The sequence below is a fragment of the Amphiprion ocellaris genome, chromosome 13, assembly GCF_022539595.1.
Source record: "Amphiprion ocellaris isolate individual 3 ecotype Okinawa chromosome 13, ASM2253959v1, whole genome shotgun sequence".
NCBI lineage: Eukaryota > Metazoa > Chordata > Actinopteri > Pomacentridae > Amphiprion > Amphiprion ocellaris.
In genome coordinates this window covers 22,141,162-22,155,366 of record NC_072778.1, presented here as the reverse complement: position 1 = coordinate 22,155,366, position 14,205 = coordinate 22,141,162, and the positions used below count along the sequence as shown (strand labels likewise).

Below are 14,205 nucleotides of genomic sequence, written 5' to 3'. Positions count from 1 at the left end.
TTTGTTAAGTTTCCCTTTGCAGACATCAATGAAAAGTAAAATTAAAGAGCAACTTTCATGGTTTTTGGATCTAATGTCTGCATTAAAATGATGTCTTAATTGAAGATATCTGAAAAAGTCATCTCTTTCCAGGTTGTATCTTTCTGATAATTGCTGAAAGGATTCCAATCCTTTGTCATTATATATTCCAGTATGCAGTAATTCCTTTACTACACCAATATTTAAATCTATTATCATTTCTTGCTGATGTGAAAGCCCCGTCATATGTGGGCCAGTGCAGAATCTTTGCATGTTTTTCCACTGCTTAATCTTTAAGTTCTTTAAACCAAATACTTAATGGTGTTTTATCCACAAAGATACTTTGGGTAAGAGTGATTGTAATAGCTGTTTGTCCCCTAGAATAGAGGGGAGAGGAACTCGGATCTCAACTTGATCCATTTCCTTCCATCTGGCATCACATGACGGGTCACACCATGCAATCAGAATTCTAAGCAGTGCAGATTTATAACAACTTTCGAGACATGGAAGAGCTCTACCGCCTTTATTTCTCGTTAATTGCAACGTCTCAAATTTTATTCTCAGTCTGCGTTTGTCCCAAATAAAGTCTGAAATAATTTTATTCCATTCAGTAAATTGCTTGGAGGACACCTCAATTGGCAATGCCAAAAATAGACATAGTAGCTTAGGTAATATAGTCATTTTTATCCAATCTATTGTGCATATTCATTGGAAGTAATAACCATCATTCCATATCTGATTTTATGCTACATGTTAAGGGATCATAGTTATATTTGCTAATATCTGTCAATTCTTTGGGGAGATTAACCCCTAAGTATTTAATTAGGTCATTACTCCAACTGCATTTTAAACATTTTTGCATCTGTTTGTCAGGGTTATAATTAAATGTTAAAATTTGAGTTTCATAGAGATTTAACTTGTAGCCAGAGTAGTAACCAAATATGTTAAATAAGGATAATAATGATGTCAGACTAGTATCAGGTTTAGTAAGGGTCATCAAAATATCGTCCTCATACAGACATATTTTGTACTCCGTATTGTATATGGTGACCCCTACAATATTTTGTGATTCTCTGATGGCTTGCGCTAACGGCTCGATGAATAGTACAAACAGAGTTGCACTCATGACACATCCCCTGTCTACAACCTCTTTTCAATGCAACAGAATTTGATAAATCTTAATTTTAACCTTGCTGTAGGTGAACTATACAGGGATTTTAGACACTTGATAAGCTGGGTATTGAAGCCAAATCGTTTTAAAGATAAATATAGAAACTCCCATCTAACAGAATCAAACGCCTTTTCCGCGTCAAGGCTAAGAACCACAGATTCCGTGGACTTCGTGTGATGAATGAGGTTAAGCACTCTATGTATGTCGTCATGTGTTTGCCTATTTTTAACAAATCCTGTCTGGTCTGTATCTATCAATTCTGGGATTATATTTTCTAATCGTTTGGCCAGTATTGTCGTAAATGTTCTATAATCTATGTTTAGAACTGACATGGGTCAATAGGAGCTACACTCAGTTGCATCTTTCCCTGGTTTGGGTATTACAGAAATAAGGGCTTGATTCCAAGATGGTGGTATTTCTCCACCTTCAAGGACATAATTGAAGCAGCACTTTAATATTGGTAAAATCATTTGCCTAAAGTTCTTGTACCATTCCAATGGAAAGCCATCTGGACCTGGCATTTTATTCCCTTTTAGTTTTGATATTGTCTTGTTAATTTCTTCTTCTGTTATTTGCCGTGCAAGTCTCTTATTTTGTTCTATACCTATAGAAGGTAAATCCAGTGAATCCAGGAAAGATTCTATGATATCGTGGCTTGCCGCAGGAGGCTGGGAATATAAATCTGAATAATAAGAAACAAATGATTTTTGTATATCTTCTAGATTACATTGCACGTTCTTAGTTTGTGGGTTTTTTATTTTATGTATACAACGACTGGCTTCTTGTTTGCGTGTCCTCCAAGCAAGTAACTTTTTGGCTTTAGGTCCATTCTCATAATAGTTTTGTTTAATAAATGTGGCTTTTTGGACTACCTGATTTTCATAAAGTTCATTTAAAATCCGCCTGGTCAAATTTAGCTGTTCTAAACTCTGCATTATTATTTTTCAGATGTTCTGCTTCTAACAGTTGAAGCTCCATTACCTTATCAGAAATTTGTTTCTCTTTTTTTTTTTTTCCCTCTCCGAGGACCACATTATCAGTTTACCTCTCAGGACTGCTTTAGCAGCATACCATAGTACACTTGGAGAAATGTTTTCATTATCATTGTGACACATGTAATCCGTAAACTCCTCGAGTACGTTTTTGAAATTCTGTCTCATTAAGAAGATTGCAGTTCAGTCTCCAAACTCTCATTTAGTTTTATATCTAAATGTATCGCTAGGTAGACTCCTGCGTGGTCGGCGATATCCCTAATGCCTATTTTACAATCAATTATCCTATGCCTATCAGAATTCAACAGGAAAAAAATAATCTAACCTAGATAACATTGCATGGGAGTGGGAAAAAAAGTAAACATTTTTTGTGTGGGTGTAGGTCTCTCCATATATCATTTATACCGAACTCTTTCAATAGTTTTTTAGCATGTACTGCCTCTGGTCGCATTTTTCTTATATTGGAAGAGGAGTCCAATGAAGGATGCAGATGTATATTCCAGTCTCCTCCGCATATCACAACCCCTGCCATTTCAACACATAAGTCTAGAACATTTTTAGTAAATTGTTTATCACTTCTAGGGGGGGCGATACACATTAAGCAATGTAACCTCTTTGTGATCAATAAAGCCTTTTACTAAAATGTATCATCCTTCAGCATCAGCAACTTGTGAGGTGATTTGGAAATTTACATAGTTTGAGATAAGAACTGAGACTCCGCTAGTTTTACCTGTTTTATAAGAAGAATAATAAGCATGTTTAAACCATTTTTTCAGCTTGTCATGTTTGTTGTTTGAAAGATGTGTTTCTTGCCAAAATATGACATCCTGCTTTTCACGCTTCATCTTGGCTATGACTTTACTCCTCTTTACAGAACTGTGTAAGCCATTTATGTTAAGGGTAATAAAATTATATTTCTGTCTAGACATTTTACTTTTCAAAAAATAATACAATTATTGCAAGGATTGAACAATCAAAATAAAAACTGAAAAATGTCGGTCTGTCTAGTGAACAGCAGGAACAGATAACAAAACAAAACCGACTTCCAAATGTGAAGCCCATTATCCACTTCTGAGTTGAGAGAGAAATCCTTTGAAACCAAGAGTCGCTCTCAGTACAAGCCATGAACTCTGATCCGTGTCAAACAGAGCAGGTCGCATAGGAGGAAAAAACAAGCACGCATTTCCCAGCAAAAGTGTCAAGATTTCGAATGTAGTATGAGGAATGACTAATACATTAACACTCAATGATAATCAGGAAAGTGTAAACCTTAATTAGTGCCGTCTTCGCTCTGTCGGAATTCTTTCAACCTTTCCTGAATGTGCTAAATTCTTTCCAGTTTACGTCGTGAGGTGCCAGCATTTTGTCACGCAGACTGTGCCATCCTCATTCCAGGGGACTCCCGGTGCTTTGTTATCTGAGCAAAGGTCAATCAGTCCTCTCCTCTTCAGGTCAGCGGCGGCATCTTGGGCGTCTTTGTAAACCACCGGACCGGTTTGGTAATGGACTCGGAGTCGTGAAGGGTGAAGCGTCTGGAAACGCACTTCTTTCTCTTTCAACATCTTTCGTATGGGGGCATATGCCTTCCTCTTGGCCAGGGTATCGCTGGCATAATCTTGCTCAAAGAAAATGCGTCTTCCTTGGAATTGGATGTCCTTTTTGCTCCATGCAGAACAAAGCACGCGTTCCTTGTTTTAAACTCTAGAAAGCAGAGGACGATGGATCTCGGGTTGGTATACTGGGGAGGTTTGACAGCGAATGAACGGTGGCATCTTTGTATTCCGAGGCGGGTGTCGAGGAGAGCAAGCTCCGTTTTAATAAAATTTTCCACAAATCCAAGAATATCATCTTTTTCGGCCCCTTCGTCAATGCCGTGACTTATATTGTTTCTCCATGAGTGTGCCTCCAAGTCCTCGAGCCGTGCCTGGAGATTTTCCTGTAGCTCAAGAGTATGGGACAGCACTTCTCTTGCATCGGCGTTGAAGGCCTCCATTTCCGTTACCCTGAGCTCGGTCTCTTCCACCCGGCTAGTCACATCCTTGATGTCGGTTTCAATCACACCGAGTCGGTTATTCTTTTCTCCTCTAAAGTCAATAAGCTCTCTTTTAAGCTGGCCGGTGGCTTCAGAGAGCTCCTTCATAATGTCTGTACATACTTTTTGTACTTCGGCGATGATGCTAACCCTCATAGCCTCCATGTTATCAGCTAGCAGTTTGCTATCATACGTGTTGCGGTCTTCACTATCACTCAATGATAGCGTGTTTTCTTCAGTGGTCGCTGGTGTCTTTCCTCTCTTTTTATGTCTAGATCCCCCTGACATTTCTTTGAACAACTTTCTGTCCAGTAAAATACAGTGAAAACTCAAAGGGAAGTAAGAACCGCTGGGAAGTGATGATTTATGTGGCCGCTTGCCTTTCTGCCACTTCCGGAAGTCTTCACAGATAGCTTTAACCAGAACCTGCCGCCAGTGAGGGTCAAAGATGCCTCTTTGCTTTTTCCTCACTTGAAAGAACTCATGTCTTGGTGTTACTATCATTAGTGCTCCCTTCACCTGCAAAACAACAGGCTCAGGCATGCTTTCTGAAAGCTGGCAAAAAAGCATTTTGGGAAGTATAAGAAACCATTTATCCAAGTAGGAACAGACATAATTATCTGAAGGTGGTTTCACACACAAAAATATATTTAAAACACTTCCATCACAAAATAACCCCTGTATTCTACTGAGTATTTCCAAGTAAAGATTTTCCTTTAAGGTCAAAGTGACTTCCTACACATAATGAGCATGGCATGGTTTATTGCTCCAGTCTGCTCCTATCTATACAGTAGTTCAAGTGCAGTCAGCCTAATGACCACTGCAGCCATCGCCTGCTGAGAGCCTGTACAGTGAGGTATGCCTCCAGCATGCCAGCTTGACCGACAGTATCCAGTGCCGCTACATTTGCAGACAATGCTGCAGAGTTGTATAAAAATTGTCCAAAGACTACCACAGTAATTTCTAACTCCACAGGTTGTAGCATGTTAGATGGGAGAGTGTGATGAACAGGAAGCAGGTAAGAGTGTCTCAGAGTGGATGGGTGCAGAGTCAAACCCTCCTGTCTGGGCTGCAAGGGCCTTCTTTGTCATTAGCGGGAAGTGCGCCTGCTTCCTTTGTCTCCAATTAGTTTTTCTGAAGAGCAGAGACATCCTTAAGAGAGGGGTTTAAATAATGACCCTTCATCATACAGGGGAGGCCAGAGGGAGAAAAGAAAAACAACTTTACTGAGTTCGCTTTGAACATTTGGAGGCAGAGTGGCGAGTCATGGCAACAGATGGTCGCGTTGATCATGGGGAAAAGACGACGTGGGGTAATGTTGGATGGAGGAGAGAGTGGGAACATGAGTAAAGATAAGGAGGAGGAAAGTGGAATTAAAGGTATGATATCAGATGAGGGCTGAAATAACCATTGTGTGATATAAACAGGGAGAGAACATAAAGGGGGGCTAAAAAAGAGTTAGGTCAGAGTAACAGCAAAGAAAGGGAAAATCTGTGGTTCCCTATAATGAGGCTTTCCGCAAGCTACAGATGAGACAAAAATCAGGCTTCTTGAGCACAATTTTTGGTCTGAGTTTTAAAGTAATGTGCCCTCTCTGGCTAAGATAACAGCTCTGAGCAGAAGGAAGAAAACCCCGATGCACATTAGTATTGTAATATCTTGTTTTGTGATAGTGTATGATTTTCTACAACATTACTGACTGCAGAAAATTGTGCAACACACAAAAGTAATTCTATGCTGAAGGCCACTGGAACTGTGATGAATGTAAATGCAGATCCCATTGTTCGTATTTCCATGCATTCAATCGGCTTACTTAGATTTAATGCAAGTGGTTCTGTTTCATTCATATTGCCAATCATCCTAAAAATATTGCTGCGCTTACTGTATCACAATAATCAAAACACAGAGCTCTGCTTTCTTGTATAAAGAGTTGAAAAGAAAAGTACAAAAGTCTGTCTTTGTCAAACCTTCTACCTTCTGTGCAAAGCGTTGTTGGCTGAAAGTGACAGAGGGTGTCTGACTCATCTTCACATCATTCCAGACGGCAAATTCCTTCCGTAATACTGAAGTCTTGCTGCCACATCATAGTTAACCCCCTGGCCAAAACAGGTCGGCTTGTTAAAAAGCTTGTCCGCCTCTCCGTCTTTACTACTGTGTCACATAAATGTCACTGCGCTCATTAAAGATCATACACATCTAACATGCTGCAGCTCAATGAACACATCTTTCCCCTTCAAATCTCCAACTGTGCTCCGCTACATTCCAAGTAGGCTACTCCTGATTTAGAGAAATATGGAATGTGAGAGCAATGATATCAGCTGTCTACTGACGCTCACATAGCGCTCCTACCTGTTGATGTCCATTAAGAAAATATCAATAACTGTTTTGAGATTGCTTTAAAAAAAAGCAACTTATTTTCCATAAAGATTCACTGACAGGGCTCTTGACTGTCCAATGAAAGAGTAAGTGGGCTGGATATACAGTGTTTCTTTTATCCATTCTGTTTACGGATCTCTGCAGAGTAACCCAGGTCAACCAAAACAAAGAAGTAAAACCACTTGAGAAAAGGACCTGAAAAAACCCAGAAACTGCAAAAAGCAATGGAGTGGGGAAGGATGGGAGTAATTCAAAGATCAACAGAGAAGTAAAAGAAATCAAGGGATGAATGAAAAAAGAAAAGTGGAGCGCAGGTTTATAGCAGGGCAGCAGCAGTGTTGCAATGAGAAGACTATTTAGTAAATAGCAGTAAACAGACAGATCTGTGCAGCTGTGCTGGGTTGGATGGCCTATATAAGGGCTGTGTATTCTTATTAAACCCCAGGGGGCCCAAAGAGTGACACAGCACCTGCATTAAAAAGAGAAGAGGGCGAGTGCAGGATTATGAAAGGAAACAAGAAGAAACAGAAAGATCCCACAAACGGCAAACACGATACAAGCTGGCACTGTGTCTAAATAACAGTTTATCGCTGAAGTGTTAAACTTCAAAATGAAAAACATACTACTGGCTACAAGTTTGGAAAAACAAGCTTGGCGTTTAAAATGGCACTCTTTGCCATGTTTGTTGAAGGGAAAAAAGACCACTTTACTACTGTTAATAGGTTTCAGCCTGCTTTTCTGCATTTCCTTCCGGGATCGGTCTAAAGAAAACCATGAAAGCTCAGTCAAAGCCCAATTACACGTCTGATTTATCCAAAATGTAATTTCTAAAAAGATGCGTGGCTCAGTATGGAAGCATACTTAGCATTCTGAATAGATACATACAGTACAAACATGCTTACCTTTGGGAGCATGGGTGTGGCTTTCTTGCTCTTCTTCCCTGAAGGATCATCCAACAAGTCCGGCTCAAATGTGTAGAGTTCGGCCAGCTCATTCATAGTAAAATGCCTCTCAATCTGCTGCTGGTCCACGACTCGGAATGAAAGCGACTGTTTGGTAACCTGCCGCTCATAAATCTTCTCCTCCATTGTACCCTGAAAGAGGAGTATGAAATAAGACGACAGAAAGAACATGCAGAGGTTTACTTAAACATCATGTGTCCCAGGAGTCAACAGTGCTGGTCATGCATGAGTACTGCAGGCAACGCTCACTGAAGCAGAACAGATTTAAGGCAGATGTGACAGTAGATGGAGTACAACATAGAAATTTTGCTACATTTAAAGAAAAAAGAAAAACACAAAATGATCCCGGGCTGCACAGTGGCGTAGTGGTTAGCACTTTCGCCTTGCAGCGAGAAGATCCCTGGTTCGCGTCCCGGCTTTCCCGGGATCTTTCTGCATGGAGTTTGCGTGTTCTCCCTGTGCATGCGTGGGTTTTCTCCGGGTACTCCGGCTTCCTCCCACAGTCCAAAAATATGCTGAGGTTAATTGATTACTCTAAATTGCCCGTAGGTGTGAATGTGTGAGTGATTGTTTGTCTATATATGTAGCCCTGCGACAGACTGGCGACCTGTCTAGGGTGTCCCCTGCCTTCGCCCGAGTCAGCTGGGATAGGCTCCAGCCCCCCCGCGACCCTAGTGAGGATCAAGCGGTGTATAGACAATGGATGGATGGATAGATGGACAAAATGATCCCACTAAAACACTGCTGTTTATCAAACCATCCATTGAGTTGTATGGAAATACTAACAACATACTAATTGTAAAACTCTGTGTGTCTGTCAAAACACGTACTACACTTTTGTGAGGGTTTTTAGTAAGTATGCCACAATTTATGTCATCTATTTTGCCCTGCACTTTTTTTAGATTTTAAAGGTTTGAATTTTACATATTTGGAATATATATTTGATGGTGATTCGCGACTATTTAAATTGTAATTCAAGAACAACAACAAAAAAAAGAGAGATCACCTGGGCAAGGAACCTGTAGACATAGACAGTCTTAACCTGGCCAAAGCGATAGACCCTGAAGATACTCTGGATATCGTAGGAGGGGTTCCAGGAGGCGTCGAAGATGATGACCCTGTTGGCTGCCACCAAGTTGATGCCAAGTGAACCAGCTCGTGTCGAAATGAGAAACAAACGACCTCTGTGTAAGAAAGTGGCATCATTAAGTATTATGCATTTCAGAAACCTAGGTTAAAAATGTCTAAACTCCAAAGACCTTGTTCTGATGGCGGTCTGGACATGCCTAACTTCAGACAATATCAGCTAGCTGTGCACCTGAACTTAAAAACACAATGGTTTAGGAATAATGCCGCCTCGGTGTGGATAGATATTGAATCCTCTCAATGCATCTGTCCTCTTTGGAACCTTCTCTTTGTGAAAAGTGATGTCAAAGAATTATGTACTAATCCAATTTCTCTAAATACTGTCAAGGCTTGGAAAATGGTTTGTAAATTGGAGAACAACTGTAATACATCCCCTCTCACCTCAATTTTAGACAATCCAGATTTTTTGCCTGGCTGCAAGGATCAGGGCTACAAAATCTGGTCTGAAAAGGGCCTTACAAAATTAGGGGATCTATTTGAAAATCAGGGCTTGTTATCCTTTACTCAGGTGCAGCAAAAATTTGATTTGCAGAGATCAGATTTTTTTTAGATACCTTCAAATCAGACACTTTATTACCAAAGATACAACTTTAACAAAAGGCGATTTGTCTCATATAAAGAATATACTCTGTACACACTCCAGTAAAAAAATCAACGTCTGTATTTTACAAAGCTATAACTTCTGTCTCTCCCTCTGCTTCAGTATCTGTAAAATTGGCCTGGGAAAGGGATTTGGATATTCGAATAGATCCTGATGTTTGGTGTAAAATATGGAAAAAGGCTGCTAAAATCTCCATTTGTAATCGAATCATGTCAATTCAGTTCAAAATTTTGCACCGGATCCATGTAACTCCTGTTCATAAAAATAAGACTGATCCTAATTTTTCCTCTTATTGCTGGAAATGTAAGAGTGCAGTAGGTGACTATTTTCATTGTATGTGGTTGTGTTCCAAGATACAAAATTATTGGTCTGGTGTTGTTAAAGACCTATTTTTTATCTTCAATGTAATCATACCCATGGACCCCAAATATCTCCTCCTTGGCCTCGTGGACCCACGTATTGACTCAAAACACAAGCGACTATTTAACCTGTTGACTTTCACTGCCAGAAAGAACAAACTGTGTTTTTGGATCAAAGACTGTGCTCCCACAAAAAAATCCTGGCACAATCTTACAATGGAATGCATTCCCAGTGAATACATCACATGCATGTTTAACTCTTCTTTAGACACTTTCTACTCTACCTGGGACCCCTATCTGAAATTTATTGGCCCGTTACTAGCCTCTCATGTACTCAAAGGATTTCCCTCTCGCTAATTCATAAATTGTCCTTTTATTCCGAGTGACATTCTACTGTACTCGTCTGCCTTTATCATTCTGTCTCTGTGTTCTGTCTGAGCTATGTTGTGTGTCTAATTTAAAAAAAAAAAAAAAAAAAAGTATTATGCATTTCAGGTTATGTCCAGCAATATTTCTCTTTTAAGGTGTAGTATTAGAGCAATTAGATTTCAAGATGTTTTGAAAATTTGGTCTCAGCCTGTTTTCCAGTGCAGGAACTCCCAGGATGTTTTAGGTCAGCTCGCATGTTTGTGTTCTGATAGCAGGAGACACTCCTGTACAATTTCTTCTAGGATGATTTTCAAGCAATAAAATAGTACCTATTCCTGGCTACTGCGGGATGGGGCTCTATATTAATTGGTTAACCGTGGAAAAGGCGTCAGTACACAAAAAACCACACACACAAAAAAAAAAACAGTTGTTAGTGGACCCAAGTTTAATTCTATAGGTACAATGCGTAGGCCTCGAACAAGCTTCACTACTGAAATCAATCCACTGCCATTGCTGTTTTGGTGGGCTGTGAATTGACATCATGGTCAAATAGAAAAATCACCTTCATGGAATCAGACAGGCTGAAAAGACCAAGTAAGGGGTGGTTTCTGTAAATGTTTGCCCCACCTTGCGCATGCCCAGAGCTCTTGCAGTGAAAAAGCACCTGTAGTTTTTTATTTCTTGAGACAGTGCAGGTACATCACCTTGTGTTACTGGTGTCATTAAACTCCTCTGCCCACTTCTTCCTGGTGGTGGCGTTGGTGGAGCCGTCCAGGCGATAGTAGTCAATGTTCCTGAACCACTTGCCCTCACCTTTACAAACACATCACAGTTTAAATATCTGCTTCGCTATTTTTTTCAACATCTACGCTCCACAAAAATCTTCAGAAGCGCACATGTCGCCATCAACTAGGCTTTTTCCTTGTCAGAAGGACTTACGTTAGGTATTAGCAGAGAGCAGATAGTTGGCTGTGTTGGTTAGAGGCCAGCCATGTTTAGCCTTCAAGATGGCCACCCCCCCACCCCCCCCACCCCCACCCCCCAAAACCCCAGCCTTCATAACCAACATTTCAGTATGTTTCCAATTACGGCACTGTGATCTTTTCATTACAAATTACAAACCCTTGAGCAAACATTTTTTGTGGAATAAAAACTCAAGGTCTAATCATTTTCAAAATTAAAGCAAAAACAGCTGCTGAAGTTTAATTAGGAACATGACCTTACACCAGCGGCAATGTGTATCTGTGTCTGTGTGTGTTTAAGGGTAATAGGCACACCAGCGTGTACAAAAATACATGTTGCATGTGGGCCGTCTTATGAGACTAACCCCTGCATCTGCATGAAAACACTCCAACCAACCATTTTCAAACTTTTTTTTTTTTTTTGCATCTCACATCGAGTTTGGTCAGGTTGAAAAGTACATAGCAAAATCACAAAAATTAACCTTTTTGTGCTCAACAATGAGAATCCTCAATCTCTGTAGCTGGCTTATATTAATAAATATCCCTTGGTAACTTCAGCACATCATGAAAGGTTAACTGGCACATAAGCGCAGTGTAGTGAGCGCATCCGTGTACCAAAAAGATACCTTTGTATGGAGATACTTTGTCTTCATCCTTGGCTCTGCAGGACAGCTCGAGGAAATCCTCAATCAGGTCCAGAGAGATGAGAGACTGACTGAACACCAACCTGAGGACAAACCCAACAATACACTAATCTCACATCTGTGATTAACCAAAACAATTCCCAATAACACTCCAAATTAACAGAAAAGCATAAATGGCTTTACTTGCACATACTGCAGATATACTTACACTTTGTCATCCACTTCCTCGGCCATGCGCAGGATCTCAAAGAGAAGTGAAATTTTCCCAGAGTGCTCCACAATCTCAGCATCAGCTTCAGTAACAAACTCCTTGTGCCAGTCTGGAGTAGGACTCCCTGGTGCAGAGCCAGAGGGTCGAGCTGCTGTTGATGCACATAGTTACAGATTAGTCTCCATAAGGTCAAAACAGTCTCCCAACAACAAGCCTGTAACAAACACATTGAGCCTCCAAAGCTGAGCTTCACTATTACATTTGTCTGTTATGATACAGCTACAGTGTGTGAGGGAATGACGTAAGATGTTTTATTGTTGTTTTTCATCTGCTCAATATAGCAAGCTCATAATGCTTCCTCACCTTTGTGCATATTGTTATTAAAACAGCTTTATATTTTTTTACTCATTACAGACTGTAAGATACAACATCTATAAAACATCTCCAAAATTTAAACAATTCTACATGGCTTCTAACTATTACCATCTAAAACTAATCCTTAAGAGTGCAACTTTTGCCGAACTTCTGGATCAGTCAGTTTTGTGATCCAGTAACAAAAACTTAAATGAAAGTTTCTACAAGAGTACACATTAGAAGCAATGCATGTATAACAAACTTACGTTCTTCAACAACCTCTGGTCTGTTTCGACCCTCTCCATTCCTGCCGCGAGAGCTGCTGTTCCACTCTTTGATGACCTCCAAATCATCACTGTCAGAGTCATCAGATCCCTTCTTTTTCCCTTTTCCTTGCTTCTTTTTCCTATAAGAGGGAAGAACAGTGGAATAGACGGGGTCAGCAAGTGTAACAGATGAAAGAGAGGACAGTTAAATGAGGTCATATCTATATAAAAGCAGACAAAAAAAAGAGGTGAATCTGATTTTACTTTTTTGCCTTCTCGTCCTCAGAAGTCAAACTCATAGAGGATTCGTCCGTTTCTGAAGCAATGAATTCGTCCATACTGTCCTCGTCAAAGAAACCCTGCAACAGTGCACTTTTGTGAGGATCAGTGATATAGGCCAACCAAACACAGAGCTGGATCATAGGCAGCAGACATGATGCATTAGGGGAAAAATTCTGCTGCAGTGGCAATGTGTGTTGTTCTCCCCTGGTGCATGACCTGTTAGCAGTAGGTTTCTTTTGTTTTCCCACAGTGTGTGTGATTTGTGCTAATGTATTCCTAGTTTTTGAGGTAGTGTTTAGTGGGGTTTAGTCTCGTCTTCCCCAGCCCTACCCTGTTTTCTTTACTGATGTAGTCCAGCTGAAGGCACCAGGGATGGGTCCAGATTCTGCTGAGCATCTGGAAATCCTGGAAGAGTTTGGTCCCTGCTCTGCCCCGGCCCCCCTCCAAAGCATTCCCCACACCTGCACGCAAGGGAAAGAGTATGAGGTGGAAGATTGATGTGTGTTTGCTTTGCGTACCTGACAGCATGCTCTCAATCTCTTCATACATACAGATATTTAGACACAGAGTAACAAAACTGATCTTGATGTCTGCCCACAGGCACCTGACAATGGTCAATTTAAAATAATGACATGTTATTTACACAAAACAATTAAACCAAGAAGCAACTAACAGACATTCTGAAATTATCTTATCTGAAAGCAATGTGGAAACAAAGAAATGCTACCATGCCTTCTAATTAACAGGCATGGCAACAGCAAATTTTGATTTCAGCTGAAAATGTTCGGTAGACAATCTTCAGGGGGGTCCAGGGGGGTGCAGCCCCCCTGAAGCCGAGAGGTTTTCAGTAAAATAGAGGTGATTTAGAATGAAAAACATGCATAGAATTACAGAAGACTAGATTGTAATGAATAAGTTAATTTCATGAAAAGTTAACTTACTTTTTCTTCAATGTTGTCTCCCTGCATTTAGTCCTACAATTTTTACAGTTCTATAGGTCTTTTAACACTATTTACACTGGAGTTCTACACTGGTCACAAAGTCACTTCTAATGTCACAGTTTCCTCTATGGAGTCAGCTGTGTCAGTTTTTTTTACATTTCCAGAACACTCTTTAAACACTATCAGGGATTCATTTTGCCCTTTACCGTCACTTTTCTCTCAAGCCAATTCCATTGGGACTTGTTTTTGACACTTTTATCTATTTCTAACACCAATGACTCTTGATCTTTCGATAAAAACCTCATGAATCCACCGAAAACGATCCCAAGAGCTCAAAATTCCAACACGAAAATGCCGCCATGAATTGTAACAAAAGAATGCATCGAGCAATTTGATTGGTCCAATCGTGGGCAGCTAACCAATTTCGACCAATTGCAAGGCCTTTTACAATGCAGCAGGAGCTAGACTGGTTCTCTTTGTCTGTTACGCTGCGGGAGAAACGCCGAGCGCTTCTCAAAA

The 14,205-nt window shown here is 40.3% G+C and overlaps 1 protein-coding gene across 2 annotated transcripts in view; it reads right to left on the bottom strand.

Annotated features, from left to right (window-relative positions):
* The window catches only part of atrx (ATRX chromatin remodeler), a 40,589-nt gene that overhangs the window by 11,780 nt on the left and 14,604 nt on the right, over positions 1-14,205 (bottom strand). Inside the window, exons 22-29 of one of the 2 annotated variants that reach the window (XM_035946556.2) lie at positions 13,076-13,206; positions 12,728-12,822; positions 12,464-12,603; positions 11,841-11,991; positions 11,615-11,715; positions 10,731-10,839; positions 8,558-8,735; positions 7,492-7,683 (exon numbers count right to left, since the gene is read on the bottom strand). In XM_035946556.2, coding sequence (XP_035802449.1) covers positions 7,492-7,683; positions 8,558-8,735; positions 10,731-10,839; positions 11,615-11,715; positions 11,841-11,991; positions 12,464-12,603; positions 12,728-12,822; positions 13,076-13,206 — 1,097 coding nt within the window. Of the gene's footprint in view, positions 1-7,491; positions 7,684-8,557; positions 8,736-10,730; positions 10,840-11,614; positions 11,716-11,840; positions 11,995-12,463; positions 12,604-12,727; positions 12,823-13,075; positions 13,207-14,205 lie in introns of both variants that reach the window. The other variant, XM_023266594.3, reaches the window with a different exon arrangement.